The sequence below is a fragment of the Pristis pectinata genome, chromosome 9 (assembly GCF_009764475.1).
Source record: "Pristis pectinata isolate sPriPec2 chromosome 9, sPriPec2.1.pri, whole genome shotgun sequence".
Classification (NCBI taxonomy): domain Eukaryota; kingdom Metazoa; phylum Chordata; class Chondrichthyes; order Rhinopristiformes; family Pristidae; genus Pristis; species Pristis pectinata.
In genome coordinates, this window is record NC_067413.1 from 30217843 (window position 1) to 30240740 (window position 22898).

The window sequence follows — 22898 nt, forward strand, 5'->3', positions numbered from 1 at the left end:
TTCTTATCCTGAATTCCCTCACTGGTTTAAAATGTTTCTGAGTATCCACCCTAGTAATTCCAAGTAATAACTTCAATCAACTCTCCCCTTAACCTTCTACATTCCAAGGAGTTTATGTAATGTCTTATAAGCCAATCTTTGGAGCTGTGCTGGAGCTGTACTCCATTCTTGACAAGGTCATTACCCCTTGCCCATTGCCCAGAACTTTAGTGCTATTCTAAATGTCCCTTTTAACTTGTTCCTTTTAATATTCTTGACCTATTATAATGCTTGATTTTTTAACTACCTTTATATACATAGAAATACAAATTTTGGACCTCCTCCTAGCTTTGTTCCAAATCACAACACTTAGATCTATCACTTCTTGGTCAAAAAAGATTAGCTCCTCAAATGTAACTGCACTGAAATCTATCTGCCACAGTTTCACCCACTCAATCTATCTTCGTTTCTGCAATGCAATGTTCTAATCTAGACTGCTGAGGGTATCACTGATCATTGTGCCATTACCAAACCTGGATAGGTTTTCCTCTATTGTGTTAATAAGTCATTGATAAGTAAAGCAAATGAATGGAGATGCAACTCAGATCTATTATCCTTACTCTGTCTGTTACTGCCTAACCAATCGGCTCACCAGGTTAATAATTTACTTTCACTTCCATGGTCTTTCATGTTAGCTAATATCCCTAATGTGGTATCCGTTTGAATGCCCTTTGAATGATGATTAGCTCAAAGAATTCAATAAGATTTGACAGGTATGACCTCTGTATAAATGCAGGTTGACTCTCTCTAATCTGCTCAAATTTTTCTCAGTAAATCATATCCTTAGTTACAGGTTCCAATAATTTGCCACAAAGTTAACGTAGGTTAGCAGGCCTGTAATCTCTTAATTGCTTTCTTATTTTTTTCACAAATGGAATAAACACAAATATTGACCCAAAATCTTAACTCTGTTTCTCTTTCCACAGATGCTGTAAGACCTGTTGAATATCTCTAGCCTTTTCCATTTTTATTTCAGATTTATGGCATCTGCAGATTTTTATTTTTCTACTTAGAGTTGTTTCATACTTTTCCAATCTGAAGGGACATCTCTGAGGGACAATGTTAAATGGAGAGCTGGTCAGTCCTTTCAAGTAAATGTAAAAAGACCCTGATGGCATCAATTTGAAAAAGAGTAGGTGTTTTTGCTCTGGAGTCCTGTGTCCAGCATTTATCCCTGAACCAAAAAAAAAATGAATGGGTGTGGGTGGTAGCTTGCTGGGCATAAATAGGAGGAGGCACTTTGTCCATGACTGCATAGGTTATTTTTCAAAAGTACTGACTTGGTTTAACAAGTTTTGAAGTTTTCATACTTTATAAATGCAATTTTTTCTTTATATTAATTATGTGCAGATTTGGAATCACATTTAATCTCTCCTACCTTCCAGCCTATGACAGATCTCTCGTTTTGTTCTTACCTCCCCGTGTCTGCACCTGCTTAAAACGTGTTCTGTCAAATCTTTCCCAGCTCTGTTGAAAGATCCCCGATCAGAAACATTAACTTTATTTCTCTCTGTATAGATGCTGCTGGACCTGTGGGTATGTCCAGCATTCTCCCTTTATAATATGGACTTAAGTTGACATACAATAGATTCAGCTAATTTACTTTTGGATGACTAGTACAAACGTGTTGGTAATTGAGGGCAATCAAAAACTAGGCAAATTAGATCCAGGAGTCTTTGTTGGTTAAAACATTATATCAATAGCTAGCATGTTTAGACCTGTTTCATTTCCTGTAATCAGATACAAGCTGCAGTTTATGATGGTTTTCCTATTGTCAACTGCTATTGATGGTGCGTGTTACAAGAAAGCGTAAGTGGAGGAATGAAAAATGAAACTGGGTACCTGCTTCCAAACCCTCTAAGTCTACATAAGGTTACACATCAATAAGTGACAATGATTTCCTATCACATGAAAATTGCTGAGATGTGAATCTTTAGGAATATCCCCAAAATACATGTGGAAGAACCCCAGCTACTCGGTGAACTTCATCCATATTGACCACTCAACATCACTGAAATGCTATACCTTTCTCAACTCACTGCCATTTGGATGCTATTGTGAAGAAGTAGCAGCACAGGTTGGATATGGCGCTGTTGTACAGTGCTTAAAGTGGATGCCCCCATCCCCTCTCAAAAAAGACATGAGCCTCTTTCATGCATTATTCAACCTCATTCTTATGTGGAACCTTGTTGGATGCACAGACATTCCTCCCTACTAAAATGGAGATCAGATTAAAAAATTGTATTAGTTTCATGGACATGAGCTTTGTACAATTGTATGTTGACTCTCTGCTCATGTTTCTCTTTGCAACTCATGTTCTTAATTATGGATTCCAGTAATTTGCCACAAATGTTAGGTTAGCAATTCTATAATTTCTTTGATTTCTTTTGTATTCACTTCACCTAAATAAAGGATTTGCTTTTGTAATTTTTCAATCTAAAGGGAGATCTCTGACAGATAATGTTGAATATAGACCTGGTCTGTATGAGTGGTCAGTTGCCCCTCTCCTGCTTCTGCTCATAGTCATGTTCATAGTTCATACTGAGCAATTAGACATCAGAAGAGAGGACCTTACCTAAGAGGCATTGGACCAGCTGTACCTTCCACCATGAGGACTTGCAGCCACATTCACCTGTGTGCACTTGTGTGCACTGTGTGCACATTCACATGTGGCCACCTCACTCAGCTTTGATGTCATAGAGCAGTTACAAGCAGTCAGGCTAATCCTTGCAATTTCAGCCAGGGTGACTGGATACCAAGAACAACAGAACACGCTCAGCAAGTCAGGTAGCATCTATGGAGAGTGAGGAAAAGAGAGTTAATGTTTTAGGTCAATCGCCTTCTGCTAGAATTAGAAAACAAGGGAGTGAATTTCAAAATTAGATCTTTTTGGTCTGAAAATTTTCTTAAAACTTCAAGAAGGAAAATCAAGAAGAATGTGTGTTGAACTGTGAATGCCTCCTGTGTGAAGGACACAAATAATTCAAAAGATCAATACCATAGCAACACTTGTGGAGGTCTGGGAGGAAATGCTGGGAGCTCCACATCATTTTGCATTTAACACCCAGAGTCATTTATTCATACCACTGTCTCTCCCACCTCCGACAATCTGTTCAGGATAGATTTCATTCACAGGTGTTGAATACACGGTGAATTCAAGGACAATCATTTTACTTGCTTGTAAAATGGATTGTGTGTTGATGCTGAAATGGAGGATTTGGAATTACCATAAGGTCAACTGACTATTACTCTTTGTGCATTAATAATCCATTCCCATGACCTTCAATAACCTATTAATGAGTTGTAAAATAAACTGAGAAATTAAGTTAACAAAACTGTTAAAATTGAAATAACTTATGAACTTTTATTCATCATTAACAAACCCAAGATGTATCCAATAAGAGAGACATCCACTCGACCTTGATGGGGTATGGTGGTGTTAAGGTACATTACGTGTTGTGTGAACCGCAGGTCTGAATGAACAAGGCACAGAATGTGAGGTCAGATCTCAAGGCAACTGGAGAATTTGAACTTGATTAAACGCTCGTAAGTGGAGGTGAAAATGTTTACATTGGGAGGAGGGTTAGTCGGCAGAGGACACAGACACAGTCAAGGAAGGATGTTTTTAAGCAACAGCGAGCTGTTGTAATCTAGAATGACCTGCCTGTAAGTAAAGTGAAAAAAAATTCTGCAGGAAATTTCAAAGGAGAATTGAATATTTATCTAAATAAGAAATTAAAATGACAGGATTCTATTCTTTAGAGTGTTTAAATATACTCTTTCTAAAAAAACTTCTCAAATTTCACATCAATACATTTAACTAAGAAACAAAGTTTGAACTCCCTGATGGCCAATATCTTGAAAAGTTATACAATATGGTCTCTACAATTTCAATATGCTTTCTAAAACGGGTTAGCTAAAATTTCTCTGAGAACTCCAACCAACCACAGGTTTATCAGTGCATTTGTATTCTTGTAACAGTTCCTTGGATCAACGTTATTTCAGCAAAACTGTTTGAGAAAGAAATGTGAGTAGATACCATGGTTCTGACCATATTATCCAGCTGCATGCAGAACCCAAGTCAAGCACTATTGATATGTCTTACTCAAAGCTCTGCAGCCACTTATTATTCATATATAAAATGACCTCCCAGTTTGTTTTCTGGTAGTGCCTTCTAGGATACAGGATCAGTATGTTATTTAAAATGCGAGGAATTAATTTTTCAAAGAATATTAAGAATATCCTCAGGGACCAGCAGCTTTCAAACATCATCCATTACAAAATTTCAATGAAAGATCTAATGGCACACCATGGAACCATGGAAGGAATTGTTCATGGATTCTCTGAAGATTTCTTGAATCTACAAAAGAATTTAACAATATTTATAAAAAACTCAGAGAATTTTCCATCCTTAAACAATTGTTAAATGTGGATTAAACAGAAAAGCTTGCCTAGAACTCTGTAAGCTTCTGCCAAACAACTCCTGTCATTCACTAAAAGGTTAACAACTTCTCAATGTAGTTTAGACCAGGTCAGTATTTCAGAAGTTCTATTCACAAGAAATAAAGCAGTAGTCAGACTTTTGGGCCAACGTGCCCACTCCACCATTCATTCAGACCATGGCTGATCTTTCACCTCACTGTCACTCTCCTGCCCTAACCCCACATCTCTTGATTCCCTTAATACCCAAAAATCCACTGATCTCTGTCTTGGAAATACTAAGTGACTATGCCTCCACAGTATTTCTTGGTATAGAATTCCAAAGATTCACTACCCTATGAAATTCCACCTATCTCAGCAAAAAAAAAACAAGCTGCTGGAGAAACTCAACAGGTCAAGCAGCATGTAAAAGGCAAAGGGATGGTTGATAATTTGAGAACATGCATCCTGATGCCGTGTCTTGATCCACAGATGCTGCTTGACCCACTGAGTTCCTCCAGCAGATTCATTTTTGTTCTTGATTTCAGCATCTGCAATCTCTTGTGTGTGTCTTCTTATCTCAGTCCAGATAAGTTGACTCTTTATTTTAAGACAGCGACCACTGGTTCTGGACATGCTAGACAGGGGAAACAGTATCGCTGCATCTATCCCACCAAGCCCAGTGAAAATTTTGTATATTTTAATGAGGTTATCTCTCATTCTTCTGAAGTCAAGAGACCACTTGTCCAGTCTCTCCTCATAGGACTATACTGCATCCCAGGGAACAATACAGTAAACACTTGCTGTAGTCACTTCACTGCAAGTATATCCTTCCTTAGGGAGGGAGACCAAACCTGTGTATAATGTTCCAGAGCCCTATGTAATTGGATCAAGCTATCTCCACTTCCGTACTCACAATAAATCCCAGCGCATCACAGCTTGGTGTGGCAATTGCTCTGCCCAAGACCGCAAGAAATCGAAGAGTTGCGAATGCAAACCAGCCTCCCCTCCATGGACTCTGTCTATACTTCCTGCTGCCTCGGGAAAGCAGCCAACATAATGAAGGACCCCTCCCACCCCGGTCATTCTCTCTTCTCCCACCCCCTCTTCCATCAGACAGAAGATACAAAAGCTTGAGAACACATACCACAGGCTCAAGGACAGCTTCCATCCCGCTATTATCAGACTCTTGAATGCTAAAATATGAATTCTTGAGCTCCCAATCTACCTCGTCATAGCCATTGTACTTTATCTACTTGCACTGCATTTTCTCTGTAACTGCAACACTATATTCTACATTCTGTTTTCCTTTTTACTACCTTGTTGTATTTATCTGTGGAATGATCTGTCTGGATGGCATGCAACAAATGTTTTTCGTTGTATCTTGGTACACGTGACAATAATAAACCAATATCAATACCATACCATTTGTCTTTGTAGTTGTTTGTTAACTTTCAGTGATTCATCTGCCTGGATACCCAGCTCTGAATATAATTCCTTTCAATCTCTTGTCATTTAAAAAAGATGTTGCCTTCTTATTTTTCTACCAGAGTGGATGACCTCACATTGTATTCCATCTGCCATGTCCTTGCCTATTTACTTAGCCTGTCCATATCCCCTTAAAGCCCATTTGCATCCTCCTGACAGTCTACACTGCCACCTAGTTTTGTATTATTGGCAAACTTGGACATATTACATAGTATCCTTATCCAAATCATTGATATTGATTATGAACAGCCAGGACCCCAGCACCGAAGTCTGTAGCATACCGCTGGTCACAGCCTTCATTCAACCGTCGTCTTTGATTTCTCCAATGTAGAGGAGACCACATTGTGAGCAATGAATGCATTAAACAAAATTGGAAGTGTGAGTGGTTTAGTGATCTGGAAGGACCATTTGAAACCTTAGATGGTGGGAAATAAAGAAACAAAAAGGTAGATATTGCATCTTCTGTTTGTTTGGGAAAGTGTCTTGAGAAGGAGATGGTTTGGTAGAGATGCAAAAGTGGACCAGGCAGTTGTAGAGGGAATGCTCTCTTCAGAATTCTGAAAAGGGATGGATGTGTCTGGTGGTGGAATCCTGAGAAGGTCAAACTTACAGAGCGTGATCCACTGAATGTGAAGATCAGTGGGTGAAGACAAGGCAAGGAGAAACCTGTCCTTGTTCTGGCTGAGAAGAGACGAAGTAAAAGCAGAAGTATAGTAAATAAAGTATTACAGCTGAGCCTGGTCAACTGTGGTAGAGGGGAAATCAGAGTTAAAGACAGAGAAGACCTTATAATGGATATTACAAGAGATCATCTTGACCGCTCCCTCCACCAACTCCCACCCTGTTTCCTCTAAGCACTCCATTCCATTTTCCAAGCCTCCAGTATTTCTGCTCTGATGATGAGCCGACCCATACCAGTGCCTTTAAGATATCCTTGCTTTCTATGACTATGGCTCCCTCTCTATCATGGTCGACAGGTGATCTCAACTATTTCCCCACACTGCTGCCCTCATCCCTCTCCTCGCAGCCAAATCAAGGATAGTGATCCCTTTGACCTTGTGTCTACATTGGATAAACCAAGCAGCTTGGAGGACAGCTATGCAGAATACCTCCATTTAGTCTGCAGGGGTGACCCTGAACTTCCTGTCACATTAATTCTCCATCCAACTTCCACTCCCAGTCTAACCTGCCTTCACCCTCCATCATTGTTCTGACATAAGCTCAAGGAACAACACTCATTCTTCATTGAGGCACATTGCAGCCCTCAGGTCTTAATGCTGAATTTATCAATTTCAGGTAACCATCCTTTTCCCTCCTGTCTCTCTACAGCTGTGGCTGTACCTTCACCTTTCACAGAGTATTACAACACGGTAACAGGTCCTTCAGCCCAACTTGTCCATGCCAAGATGCCCATCTACGCTAGTCCCATTTGCCCATATTTGGCCCATATCCCTCTAAACCTTTCCTATCCATGTGGCTGTCCAAATGTCTTTTAAATGTTATTGTATCTGCCTGAAGCACTTCCTTTGGCAGATTGCTCCATATACAGTACACACCACCTCTGCATGAACAAGTTGCTCCTCAGGTCCCCCCAAATCTCTCCCCTCTCACCTTAAACCTATGCTCTCTAGTTTTTGATTCCCTTTCCCTGGGAATTTCAACATAATTCTTTATTTTCTCTTTTGTCTCCAATGCCATTTTTAAAAGCAAATGTGAGGGTGCAGACCAATTTGTCAAACTATCGCTGACATTCCTTCTCTTCTTCCCACCCTCCCCTCTCTGCAACATAAAATGTGCTTCTTTTCTCACTTTTCAGTTCTAATGAAGTGAGTGCTTTCGTCATTTTCAGTTTTTGTTAAAAAAATATAAACAGGACCTTCACATAGTGGCAGTTTTAGAAACTAAAAACCTACAGTGATTGGAACACATTCTACACTTACTTACTGAACTGTTAATAATGAACAGCAAGTTTCTCTCTTCTAATCTTTCCAGGATCATTGTTAACAGATGCTATCTGTACCTGTCGTAAAATTTGAAGCACAGTACCAATGCTACATTTCTCCTCCTCGTGTGTCCTTTCTTCCAGTTCTTTGCTAAAAAGGCATCAAAGGTTCTGTCAATAATCTTCTCCACATCGTCTGAAAAATGGTTCAGCTGAGGACTTCCTGAAGAGGAAGCCTGTCCTCTCAGTCACTGGTCTTCCTGAATTTTACTCATAATGAGAGACCTCCTCCTGTCTGTCTATGCTGTTCATTCACCATGATCAAAATCAAGTTCATAGCCTTCATATCAGACAATCTCTTTTCTATTGCACTCCAGCAAGCACTCAGGCGCACCTAATCAGTCCTCAAGTTGGGCAATTCTGTACTTGCTTTGCCTCTGACATTTCTTTTGTTTCCTGAACATTGCACACCATTCCATGCACTGAATAGATCACTCTATTACCAAGAATATGTTGGAAAAAGTTCCTCTTCCTCTGCTTCTGATTGCCTTGTTGTTTTAGTTCTTTTCAAAGTTCACAATATACTTGTAAACATAAACATTCTGACCCAACCTTGATCAGCATACATTTTCAGCAATTACTGTTGGAACATAGAGGCCCAAGAGAAGCAAGGTATTAAAAGGCCTGCTTCTCTATGGATAATAGCATTGCTAAGTCTCGAAGCAAGGGGTGGATTAATGATTGTTTCATCGAATAGCAGAGCAGTGGCATTCCCAGGGATCTTATGATTCGATTTATATAAATAGTTTGCTCATTGGCACAAGATCAATTAAATTGAATTTTGCTGGTTTCTACCAGATATGGCAGATCAAACCCATTTTCAGGAGACAGTGGGCAGGTTAGGAGCTTGGCAAAATGACAGATTCAATCAATGCACAGAAAATTATGTTGTATACAAGGAGAGAACATAAGATCTTAAATGAAATTATTCATCAGTGGTACATTTTGAGTAGTCACTAGAGTACAGGCATATTTTGCAAACTCTATGAGAAGTGGGGCTATGAACACCGCTACCTATACAGAAGATAGAGCAAGGTCACTGTATAGAACACAGCATCCTGAAACATGAAGGGCACAATCAGGATGGGGCAATCAGAAGGGCACAAAAGAGGGGCAAGTTTCATAGGAACTGAAAATGGTGCACCAAATGATTTTTGCATGCTGAATGTGTAAAGTACTATAAAATGGACTTTTTTTTTGTTTTAATTGTGTTCATTCTTGTAAAAATTGTGTTTATTTTATGTTTTTCTTGTGAATACTGCTTATATGCTGCGATGTGCCTGTGATGGTGCTGCAAGTAAGTTTTTCATTGCACCTGTGCATGCATGTACTTGTGTATATGACGATAAACTTGACTTTGACTATGATTTATAATTGGTGAAAATAACTAGATGAATGAACCAGTTACTGTAGGAGTTAAAATCCAGCTTCATATCCAGTGGCATCATAGACCAAATTTGGCATTCTGCCTCTCAGATTCTTTCATTTAAAACTTGACACTCCAGGTTGAATTCCTCAATGGGTTCACCTACCCACCTTTATCTTCCAGACCAACAGCTCCTGCAAAACGCAATACTTGTATCTGGATATCCTCATTTCTTCGGCAGCCATCCTGCTAGATGGCTCAGTTCCACATGTTATAATTCTCTCCCTAAACTTCTCTACCTCTTCACCTGTCATCTGTGAACCCTGACAAAAATCATCACCCTTCACTGAGAGATTTAGGTCTCATTCATTTTTGTCTGATTAGACTTCTGTAAACACTTTGGACTTTCTGTTCCTACAAAGAAAAGATACAATATCAATTCTACTAATTATTATTACTGATATAATTTGTTCCAAATTAGATTTCCAAAGCTGAAGGAAATGTATGCACTTCTCTTTGATGCAGAGGGACGACAAATAAGCATTTTGTCACTCAATGGACCGACAAAAAGTGGCATTTTTGGCACTGTCACCACTTACATATAACTATTCCAAAGAATGAATCCAAAAACAGATCCACAGACTAAACCAGGAAGCCATGCTGTAGACCAGCTCACATTTGTGACTGACTAACTTATGTACTCCCCTGCTGTATATACTCCATATACATCAACACGTACAAACCTCTTCCTTTTGGAGTTACTTCGGCCACCAAATCATCTACTGTAACATGCTCCAATCCTTTTTCCCTGATCACATCTGTGACAGATGAGGAAAGCAATTTCAAAATCAGGACAGAAAATATTTTTGTCAAAATTAGGTTGTAAACGAGTCTCTCAACATTCATCTCAAAACTTCAGATTTTACTCTTTTGAAATCTATTGGGTTAATGATAATTGCTTCACATTACAGAAAAACATTACATGACAGGAAAGGTTTAGAGGGATATGGGCCAAACGCAGGCAAATGGGACTAATGCAAATAGACAACTTGGTTAGTGGAAGGAAAGAGTTAAATTTGTCAGAAGTCGTATTTGATTCCTCCTTGGTATGCGCAAAAATGTGTAACACAAAACTGTGGTTGTAAGACAAAATGCTGTTAGCTTGGAATGTGAGAAAGTTTTGAGAAAGTAAAAGTGTACCAGTCCACAGCCTTGAGAGTAGATAATGATGAAAAACATTCTCGTCCGGGAAAAGAGAATAATATGCAGGTACCACCTGGTACCATACCATGGGAAAGTACTAGGGTAAAGGTGTTTAAGGGTATAAAAAGAGGCAACTTCTTTGTGCAAGCATACTCTTGCTTTGGGCTGGAGTCGCAACCAGACCAAGGGGCAGACGTAGAGAGAGAGAGAGAGAGAGAGAGAGAGAGAGAGAGAGAGAGAGAGAGAGAGAGAGAGAGAGAGAGAGAGAGAGAGAGAGAGAGAGAGAGAGAGAGAGAGAGTGAGAGAGAGAGAGAGAGAGAGAGAGAGAGAGAGATGGGCCGAAGGGCCGTTTCCATGTTGTATAACTGCATGACTCCATGTTCTACTCTCGTTTCTAAAATTGTCTAATATTCTCCATTGTGTTTTAAATTATCACTGATAACGTATCACTGATTTTGCATGTCAAATGGATACAAAAATGACAGATCTCCATAACACAAGTCATAAATGTATATGCCAATAAATTCCATTGTGGAAGCAAGGGGATAGTCAACATCTTGGGTCGTGATCCTGCATTAGGACTGAGAATATAAAGGGGAGATAGCAAGTATAAGGAGTTTGGCAGGTGGTGGGGACGTGTGTGGGGGCAGGCAGAAGCTGGCAAGTGATAGGTTAGGCTTCTACATGTGCTGGGAGAATGAGCACAGTAATGTGAACAATGTGCAATAATATGTCCTTTTGTTTGTTTATTTTACTCCAGAATAGCTTTAAGGCATTATCTGTCCAGATTTATGGGGGAATTGATCTAATACTGAGTCACAATGCACATTTTGAAAGCTGTTTCCAGCAGTATTGTTCAAAGCGGCAACATATGAACAAAAAAGATTGAATTCTAGATTGTGATCTGAAATAATACCAGTAATTCTGCTGACAAATGTAATCAGAATTTGTCCTGAATCGTTTACTTCCAACTACCTTTATTCAACAGTCTTTGGTTGTCCTGTGTGATTCTGTTTTTCAGGGCTGTCTGCTATGACAGTGGGTACCTTTGGCAGCTATCAAACTGCATCTGATTGCCTCCGTCAGCTATATCCATTTACATTCTCTCATCAATAATTTATTTTTTGTTTCAGAATTTCAAAAGCCATGAAGTTGGTCACGTATGTTGATGCAAAAAATGTTTGAGTACAGAAAGCTCGGTTAACATTTATGGATCATTGTAAGTCTATATTTGTGAAGTAATTTTTAGCACAAAGACAATTTGATGTTTTCCACCCATAGCTCGCCCTCCAAATAAAAACTCCATTGGTATTCTACATCTTATTAACAGTTAATTCTGCAGTTAGAAGCAATATACCAACAATTTATGAACTATAGGAAAGCCATTCTATATTAACACTAGGGAATTAACCTTATACAATGCTCTTCCCTCATATTTCATATACTTGCTGTACTTTTGTTGTGCTTTATTGTCGGTTGAATGCCTTAGTCTTAAAGGTAACAGTCTGAGGGAAAAGTTAGCTTCTACCAAGAAATGCATTTCTACTGCAATTTTCCACTGGTGTGTGTTATCTTTGTTACAGCTTAATGTGTGGAAATGGTTGTTCAGTGGGTCCTGGTCACTTTTGAATGATTGTTGGATGTATTTATGTTGTGAAAAAGATTTTTACATCAAGGGAGCAGGATTGAACTACTATGGTCTTGGCACAGACTGCATTTAATCCGACGTGACCTAGACGGGTTGGAGCTCTGCACAAATGCTAAATAAAAGTTTAAAGGACTGTACTTTGATGGGAAAAGGTAGAGAGAGGAGTGGGTGGCGTGATAAGGAGGGAGGTGAAAGGCATGTTTGGGGGAACTGAAAGGACTATATTTAGCCATTCAACTTTATCCCAAGGTGTAATGCTCCAGTTCAATAATACATTGCACTCTAACCAGTTGCAGCATGCCACTCCCCCAACATGTGGGAGAATCAGAAGCTGCTGCAAGTGACTGTACAGTACATGAAGAATTACTAAATGAAGTGCTTAAGAAATTGTTGAACAATGTTGTCTCCCAATCCAACCTATTTTCCAGATCCTTGACAGACAGGAACTCAATGTGTTACATCTTATTCTACTTTAAGTTGGTAATGGTTTCAGACTTTGGAATTGAATATTTTTATAACCAAGTTGAACATGGTCTTTAATTGATTTCACAGTTGCATTTGGTCTGTGTTTGATAAATAGTGGTGTTTCTGGGAGGGTATCAAGTATTTCAGGGAGGTAGGACTTTGAAAATTAACGTGTTCACCAACATTTCAGAATTGGAGTGCGAATGTGTTCAATATGAGGGGTGTCCTGCAAATGGAGTGTTGAACACAGTCACAAAAGACACTTTCATCCTTTCCATGTTAGAGATTTCATGATTCAAATTGTTTAGTACAAGGAAGGAAAGCAGAAAGCAGAAAACAAAGGACAGCATTTCTTTTCTTGTTTTGTGTATATTTTGGGAAGTTAAGTTATATCTTTGCTCATCAGGCACCATGTCTGTTTCGAGCAATGCCTATTTTATTATTTTTTTAAAATGTTTTAAATTTTATTTACAGCGTGGTAACAGGCCCTTCTGGCCAAACGAGTCCGCGCTGCCCATTTTAAACCCCCGAGTTAACCTACCCGTACGTCTTTAGAATGTGGGAGGAAACCGGAGCACCCGGAGGAAACCCACGCAGACACAGGAGAATGTACAAACTCCTTACAGACAGCGACGGGAATCGAACCCCTATCGCTGGCGCTGTAATAGCGTTGCGCTAACTGCTACGCTACCGTGCCGCCCCTTATATGGATATAACTGAGGGAATAGCTCTAATGATAAATTTGAACATTGATGCAATTTACTTTGGCAATGTAATATAAACAGGGAATTAGGGCAAACACTCTTCTGTTATAAAACTGGCTCAGCTAAAATGCTTGGCTCTGACCAAGCCTCTGTACTTTGGTCTTGCTTCCTTTTTGTTGTAAGCTTGAAGTCTTTAATGGTCAAAGCATTATTTGTATCCTGCTTCATGTTTAAAAGAGAATAAACAAAGAGTTTATGGATGAACAGTGAATGTTGCAACTCAGCACAAATGTGCCTACTGGCACACACACCCTAAGACTTTGATTGTAGGGTAACTCACAGCCAGCTGATATGTATGAGTACTGCCGGAGCTTCTGTGACAAACAGGAGTGTCTTGCCAGCCTTTAACAGATTTTGGTAACTACCAATGGAGTACCTTGGAATTTGTCTCAGCTTGTCAGCTGTTCAGAAATATTTCCACCAGAAATGGATGTTGGAATGAAATATGATTCATTGGGTGAGCATTTTGAATGTTGAAATAGAATTTTAATCTATTGTTATTGTGACCTTGAATGCTTTATATATCCAAGGTAAAAAGAAATCTGTTTTAATCACCTTGGTTAAATATTGGCAGTACTTGTGGAACTTGGTTTGCAAAGATATTCGGTGGTTATAAATTGTCCATCAGACATAACCTTGTTCCCTACTTTACACAGAACCCACATGCAGGACCTGAAGGACGTAACCAACAATGTTCATTATGAAAACTATAGGAGCAGAAAGTTGGCTGCAGTTACATACAATGGCGTTGATAACAATAAAAACAAAGGACAGTTAACCAAGTAAGACACCTTTTATTCTCTTTACAGTTGTGCATTTACTTAACCTTTTAATTAACTTCTTTACAGAAACTGTTTGCAGGATTTGTTCTACATATCTCGAGGGAATTCTTTCTGTTCATTCATGGTGTACAAAGTGGTGTCTTCAGTAAGCAAACATCTGGGAACCTTATGCAACTCCTGGCTTAAAATACTTTTGTCTTTGTTCCACTCATCCAAGAAACATTTTCTAACCCAGAGTATGGCTTCCCAAAAGTTTGGCTCTTCGCATCATTCACTAAGATAAATATTTCCGTGGTAACTGTTGGCTCAATTTTTTTATGTACAAGTAGCAAGTATAAAATTTCTCGTACATTGGCCTTGCCTGTAAGGAGGGGCTTGCAGTTCAATTTGTGTTATCCATCTGCATTTATTCAAGATGTGGAGTTACTTTTAAATGAAACACAGCACTCTTAACAGATGCACTGTTGTAGGATTAATGCATAGATTCATAGTCCTGAGAATAACATTGTGATATCTATTGGTATCACAAGCCACTGAGATGTTTAATCATTTCATTCCATAGTCTCCTCTGCCATCTACTTAAACAAGAGCAATTCACTGGACAGGCAAATTCCTGCCGTGAGTGCTGCAGTCTGAGCCCATCAGTTAGTGCACCTCTTAGAACATAGAACATTATAGTACAGCAATGTTGTGCTGACATTTTATCCTGCTCTAAGATTTATCTAACCCTTCCCTCCCACACTCCCTGTTTCCCCTCAGTCCTGATGTAGACTCTCAACCCGAAATTTCGACTTGCATCTTTTGTCTCCACAGATGCTGCTCGACCCACTGAGTTCTTCTAGCAGTTCTGATTTTTGTTCTTGATTCCAGTATCTTCAGTCTCTTGCGTCTTCATACCAGTTGTGCATTTAGTGTAGAATACTGTGTGGTATTCTAGTTAAGTTCAATGGGAAAGCTGATTGAAGTTATGATCATGTTTGATCTCCCTCCTATTAACTGCTCTTTTTCCCCTTTCTGCATTTTGAGGGACGGTTTAATCATGAGCCTGTACCAGACTGACTCCCCATCCCCTCTGTGTCTCCAAGTGCTTGTTAAAGTTTGGAATAGCTGGAAATTAGAGGACAGTGAACTTTGGGGCAGCTCTTTTAAGGAAAAGCTACTTTAAGAACTAAATAAGCCCCTGTAAATGTATGCACCTAATCAGTTGTTCACTATGGACAAGATTTTCCCACACTTCATCCTGATTTTGGAGGGAAAAATTGTGATTTCTCCAGAGGTATGTAACTCCCTATGAGTTTGGAGTAAAGTCAGGGCACAGTGGTATCTATTGAAAGGGTGGCCTGGTGCACCAAACCTTTTCCTGATTTGGTTTCTTCTGAAACAATGAAATCACATCTCTCCTAAAGCTTCATTTGGTTTGCATGTGCTGTGTGCATTGAGAAGCTAACTGATTCTGGTTACCGGTTACAGAAGCCCTCTAGCCCAGATGGAGGAAGAGCGGAGAGAACACGTGGCAAAGATGAAGAAGATGGAGATGGAAATGGAACAAGTCTTCGAAATGAAAGTCAAAGAGAAGATTCAGAAGCTGAAAGATTCCGAGGCAGAGGTAACAGCACTTCAGAATACTGCGATTAGCAACGTGCACATCTAGACTTCAGAAGAGCTTTTGCTGTATTGATTTGCCAAGGAATGATCATGTAAAGTTTCTGTACTTCTGAATTATTTTTTGTCTGATGCACGGATTCCATCAATTCCGATGGAATATCCATCAAGCTGTGAGCTTGTCGGCACATATTTAAAAAGTAATTCTTGCTTTGTGAGTGCTGCTTAGACCAGTGTTTATTGATCACCCCTTGTAAAGTGCCTTTGCCTCCTCAAAACACTTCAATCTGTGCAGCCTTCTGTGGTGCTTTGATACAATGGAGTATTTGCCAGGTCTCTTCAGAGGGCAGTTAAGGCAGCAGACAGGATGCAGCTGTGGGACCTTCAACTCAGTGAACTAGTGAGTGTCTTGAGAATCCAACCACTTTGTGGGCACTTTTACCAATCCTGGTTTTGAGGTGACATTTCAGTTTGAGCTTAAAAGAAGGAAACACGATTTTGGTGAAACGTCAGAAGCTATGATATGAATATATAGCAGGCTTGCAGGCCCTTCTATTTATTGTCTTCAGAGGGTAAAGAGTAATCTCGGTATGTCCTGCTGTTTGAGTTGAGAACATCTTGGTGTTTGAAGTGAATCTTTGAGTATGTTGAAGTGCAATAACCAGAGAAATGAAAGGAAACGTAATGTGACGAAGTAGCTCTATCCGCTGTGGCACTGTGCTACCCAGGTCAGATCACAGCTTTAACATACTCCTGTGCTTGTTGCATCTCTTTCACCAGATATCTCTGTAAACTCGACAATTGTGGCCTTGCCCTATCAGAGAGATTCCCTTGTCCTATCCATCCCTCCCCCACAATCAATGCAATTTGCTATTTGTTTTTTTGTTCAATTCCCCAGTTCTGATGAAGGATTTTTGGCCTGAAAGGGTTAACTGCTTCTCTCTCCACAGATGACCTGACCACTGGATGTTTCCAGCAATTCCTGCTTTGATATCCCTTTGTAGCCTCCTTATCTCCTCTTCATGGCACACTTTCCAATCAATCTGTGTATCACCAGGAAACTTAGCAACCAACCTTTCAGTTTCTCATCCACGGTATTTCTATCAGTTGTGGCTCAACACCCATCCCTGGGGCTCTGCTCGTTATATGTTGCCACCCAGTAACAGATCCATTTATGCCCACTCTCTGGTTCCCGTTAGCCCGCCAATCTTCTCTCTACACCAATGTGTCACCTCCTGCACCGTGAGCTTTTACTTCCTCAATGACCTTTGATGCAGCATCTCATCACACACCTTCTGGGAACCTAAGTACAGGAATCACTTTATCCACAACACAGGTTACTTCTTCAAACACTTGCAACAAAGCCTATTTCCCTTTCACAAAACCACATTGACATTGCCCGGTTACCTTGAATTCTTCCCTGAGTAATGTCTTTAATAGCAGCTTCTAATGCTTTCCCTGTGACAGATGTATAACTGGCCTGTAGTTTCCTGCTCTCTGTCTCCCTTCCTGTTTGAATGAAGGAGTTACATTTTCTGTTTTCCAATCTAATGGACCCTTCCCCGAGTCCAGGGAATTTTAGAAAATGAAAACCAATGCATCAGTGATTTCACCAGTCACTTCTGTTCAGACCCAGGATGAAGTCCATCAGGTCCCGGAGACTGGCCAGTCACAGCTCCAGCAGTTTGCTCAGTCCCACTGCCCTGGTGACTGGAATTTTCTTGAGTTCCTCCCTCCCTCCAATTCCCTATTTACAGCTACTTCTGAGATTTTACTTGCATCGTCTACAGTGAAGACAGATGCAAAATAATTGTTCAACATATCTGCCATTTCCTGTTTTCCATTAGCAATTTCCCAGTTTGCTTTCTATGACACTCACTTCTGTTGTCTTCATTTTTAAATATCTATAGAAACTCCTATTGTCTATGTTTCTGGCTAGCTTTATCTTGAACTCTACTATTTCTTTCCACATTAATCCTTTAGTCATTTTAATCCTTCAGATTTTCAGAAGGCCTTTGACAAGGTGCCACACACGAGGCTGCTAAACAAGACAAGAGCCCATAGTGTTAGGAGGCAAGGTAGTAGCATGGATAGAAGATTGGCTGACTGGTAGAAGTCAGAGAGTGGGGATAAAGGGGTCCTTTTCAGTATGGCTGCTGGTGACTAGTGAAGTTGCACAGGGGTCAGCGTGGGGACAACTTTTCACTTTATACGTTAATGATCTGGATGAAGGAACTGATGACATTGTGGCCAAGTTTGCAGATGACACCAAGAAAGGTGGAGGGACAGGTAGTGTTGCAGAGGCAGGGAGTCTGCAGAAGGACTTGGACAGGTTGGGAGAGATGGAATACAGAGGAGGGAAGTGTGGGGTTATGCACTTTGGTAGGAAGAATAAAGGTGTAGCCTATTTTCTAATTGGGGAGAGAATTCAGAAATCAGAGGTGCAAAGGGACTTGGGAGTCCTAGTTCAGGATTCTCGTAAGGTTTACTTGCAAGTTGAGTTAGTAGTAAGGAAGGCAAATGTAATGTTAGCATTCATTTCGAGAGGACTAGAATATAAAAGCAAGGATGTACTGCTGAGACTTTATAAGGTGTTGGTCAGACTGTATTTGGAAGATTCTGAGCAATTTTGGGCACTGTATCTCAGGAAAGATGTGCTGGCCCTGGAGAGGGTCCTGAGGAGGTTCACAAGAATGATCCCAGGAATGAAAGGCTTAACATATGAGGAGCTTTTGATATCTCTGGGCTTGTACTCAATGGAGTTCAGAAGGATGGGGGGGTGGTGGGGGAGGTGGAGGAATCTCATTGAAACTGACCAAAAGGCCTGGATAGAATGGACGTGGAGAGGCTGTTTCCATTAGTAGGAGAGTCTAGGATCCGAGAGCACAGCCTCAGAATAAATGGACGTCCCTTTAAAACTGAAATGAGGAGGAATTTCTTGCCAGAGGTGGTGAATCTGTGGAATTCGTTGCCGCAAAGGGCTGTGGAGGCCAAGTCACTGGGTGTATTTAAGGCAGAGATTAATAACCCCTTGATCAATCAAGGACCTAAGGGTTATGGGGAGAAGGCCGGAGAATGCGGTTGGGTAAAAACCAGCCATGGTTGAATGACGGAGCAGACTCTAATTCTGCTCCTATATCTTATGGTCATTCTTTGCTGTGTTTTACCTTCTGTCCTATTATATGTCTTATAATCTTCCGCCCCTCAACCTGTCTTTGAGCAATTCTATACTTTTTTCTTTAATTGAAAATCTAGAAACTGCAGATGTTGGAAACATTCAGCTGGTCAGACAGCATCTGTAGAGATCAGATACCCTTCATCAGAACGCTTCATCTTCAAGGTGAAGCAATAACTGTTTCTCCTTCCACAGAAGCCACCTGATCTGCTGAGTGTTTCCAGCCTTTACTGTTTTTATCAATTTTTTAATTAAGTTTGAAATTATCTTAAGCTGTGGGTCCACCCCCTGGAATCTTTCTTTCCCATTGGATGGTATCTATTCTATAACATCCAATTAACTGTCTTCCCAATCTCGACTCGTTGATCCCTTAACCTAACTAACCAGTTCACCTTAGCTACCTGTTTCCATGCCCTCACAGTGGCACTCAAGTTTAAGATACTAATCTTGGACCCACAATCTGAACGTAACATTATGATCACTGAAACCCAGGATACCTTCACTGTGAGGCCATGAATTAATTCAGTCACATTGCACAACACCAGGTTGACACACACAAGTCTCTGATTGTGTCTTTGTGCAAAACAGGATGTTTTTTTTCTCTCTCTCTTCGCTGTCCTGTATAATTTCCGTGTAATTTATATTCTGTGTGTTGTCTGTACCTACATGCCTGTGATGCTGCTGCAAGTCTTTGATTGTACCTGTACCTCTCTGTACTTGTGCACACAACAATAAACTCTACTTGACTTCTTCCAGTAAGTTGTACTGATGAAGAGAACATGAGACTGGAACACTGTGTCACAGCCGCTCAAACATTTCATGGCTGCATTGTTTAAGGAGGAAGCATGTGGCATGAACTCATTTTGAGAGAACGTATTGAATTTTTGGTACATTGAACATAGAGCACGACATGTCCTGCCTGGACTTACTGTGTAGATAATGTGAACAAGGTACATTTCTGAAAAAGACAGGTTAGGTATATTTTTAAATTCTGTCTTAATCTTGTTGGCTTGTTCTCAAGGTGAAGAATAGCAGTAATAATGCAACACTGAAAAGGAAGCTGCTTAGGCACAAAGTGTGGTTGAACATCCTGTGGTCTGTGGGATGTTCTGCAGACTACATGCAGACTCCTTATACCAGTTTGTCATTACAGAACTGCTGTGGACCCAGGGAGACGGAACACTCTCGCTGTCCAGCGGTGAGTGGTTGGTTAGTGAAGAGTCTGCAAGCTCAGACAAACAGGCTCAGTAACTGATGTGACACAGTTACCCTTCTGGCTTTGTAACCTCAGGGACACAGATGGCTGATGGCAGCTCAGGACAACTATTTATGGTGCAGGAAGTTCATCTCTCTCTGTTCTGCAAATTCACCGTGTAGACAAGTGCTTTTCTAAAAAGAGCAAACCAAAGTGAGGAGGTGGGGTTATGCAAATAAAGACCTTGTTCACAGTGGTAATGGCCATTCAGCCCAACTGTCCCTGCTGTTCTTTAACAGCTTATGTTAACTGCTCAGACTGCAGAGTCCTGGTTCAGCTGAAGGTGCTGCCTATAACACAATTTGTGCTTGGAGTGTCAGCCTGGGCTTTGTCCTCCAGTCTCTGGGGTGGGATTGAAATCTACAGTCATAATCACTGAGGGTGATAATGAGTGCAGCACTGCTGGAACCAGAGGACCCCGGTGTATGTTGAGAGCCTGGGCTGGACTCTGGGCTTGCTTCTGTTGTGGATGGTTCAGCGCAGGTGGTGAGGGACACCATCTCCTCCATCAGCATGGTCACTGGGGGGGGGGGGGAGGTGTGAGGGTTGGCTCCTCTGGGTCACCTGTCGTTGACCAGTGATGGGGAAGAACTGGGTGGCCAGGCTAATGTAGGGAGGGGATTTGTTTGTGAGTGCATGGATTCTACATCTGTGGGCCCCCTTCAATTAACTGGAGCCCCAAATACATGCATATAGTTCACCATTTATCTGTCTGTCCCACCTTCCCAGCCGCTTCAACACAGACAAAGTTACCCTGATCTTGTCAACACTGCATCAAAATCTTTCGAAAATTTATTTATCAGGGCTGTTTCTATGACATTGAAACTTGATATACATTTCACCTTGCGTTAAAATTACTTTGATTTAATAATAAATGCATTTCAAAAGAATGAAGGCTAACTAATATCTTTAGTAATGAAGGTCTGAAATGGTGAGAAGTGCAGGGAGTAAGTTCTTGGTCTGTGGACCACACCCTGGATGAAACTTCAAATGACAACTGAACCTTTATCTTCAGCCACAGAATGCATGAGATTGTGTTGGATTTGGGTTTGACAGAGATTGTGAGCACTGGGTGAAGGTTCGATATAAACCAGGAGTGTCCAACATATTTGGTACCAGACAGTCAATGGTAGTTGAAACTGAGAATGAATTCCAGAAATGCCCACTGGTTATATATTATTCTCAATAGATCTGCACCATCCCATGAACTTTAACCAGTTTTGCCTTGCTTGGTGCTGTTTTGCTCAGTTTGGTCACATACAAACGTCTAATGAAGTGAATAATGTGTTTGGCTGTTATATTAGAAGTGGGAACATACTGGTCTCCAGCACTCCTGGCTGGCCTGCAACTTCTGGCACCAAACTAGGACCTAAAGTCTTTGGATTAGAGTGACTGAAAAGTTACGGGGTGCAGGAAGGAAGGAAGAGGGTGGAAGATGGTGACTGAAGGTACCAGGTGAGCAGTGAGTAATGAAACCACACAAGGTGCTGAACCGTGGAGCAGGGCTGGGGTTAGGTTAAGCTGTGGAGGTCTCCATCGTCTTCATTTCCAAAGAATTTGGTAATTATTGACTCTCTGTACAGGGAACAAGAGACCAGGAAGGTGAAGGGTTCAAAAATAGAAGAGTGGTTACAGAAGAGGGATGGAAAAATAGGGGGCTATGTGGGAGGGAAGGGTTAGATAGATCTTAGAGCAGGATAAAATGTTGGCACAACATTCTGGGCCAAAGGGCCTGTACTGTGCTGTAATGTTCTATGGTTTGTGTAGAGGGTCAGGGTGTGAATTCTGTGCCACAGACTGATGAAGCAGCGTCCATCGATGTAAAGTGATCAGACGGTGCCTTCAACAGCTCTGTTAAGTGTAGGGAGAGGGGTAGAGTGGGATTAGACTGGGAGGGATATTAAAGTCTATAAGGTGAGAAGGGAGAGTGAATATTATGGGGCATGGGGAGAGGGATTATACTGAGGGGTAATGAATACAGAGGCTAATATATCAGGAAGACTTTGTACATAGCCTCTCCGGCGGACTATTCGAGGAATCAGCATTAATATTAATCTGGTGAATTACTGCGGCACATTCACTAGAAATATCCTCACATTCACATCAACCCACTACTTCAATCAATAAACAGAACATTACCAATTGAAATGTAATCAGGTGCTGAGGAAAGATTTAAAGCATCACTTAAGATTTTGCTTTCAAGGAAAATCACACTAAAATCTTTGCCAAGCAGTGTCCTTGTTCATTACAGCTGCTCATCCATCCTGGGATCTCTCCAAATACAAAACCTGTCATCTCCACTTCAGGAATGCGAGGGACTTCCATCTGTAAAACCATTGGTTATTTCACTTTAATGGGTTCAATGTTAATTCATATCACAGAAAATACTTCAGTAGGAACAGAACCTTAGGTCACAAGTTGGTCCAAACAAGTCCTTTGATGTTTGATCGGCACAGTCAGCCTGATATGAAGAACATTGGATTCTGCAGTCTACACTTACAGTTTCTGAAGAACCTTTTAGTCTCTGCTGCCACTGGCCTTTGAGGAAGGGAGTTCTGAAGACTCACCACCCTCTGAGAGCTGACATGCAGATACAACAAGCAATGAGGAAGGTAAATGAGGTGCGAGGGGGATGGAGTACAAAAGGGAGGAAGTGTACAGGGCTCTGGTGTGACCAGGTACTGAGGGTC

General features: G+C 40.8%; 1 protein-coding gene across 1 annotated transcript in view; it reads right to left on the reverse strand.

Annotated features, from left to right (window-relative positions):
• LOC127574488 (fibrocystin-L-like) overlaps positions 1 to 9559 on the reverse strand; it is a 140967-nt gene extending 131408 nt beyond the window's left edge. Inside the window, 1 exon segment of the mRNA XM_052023512.1 lies at positions 9481 to 9559. Within this exon segment, the coding sequence (XP_051879472.1) occupies positions 9481 to 9559 (79 nt within the window).
• Between the last annotated feature and the right edge of the window lie 13339 nt (positions 9560 to 22898).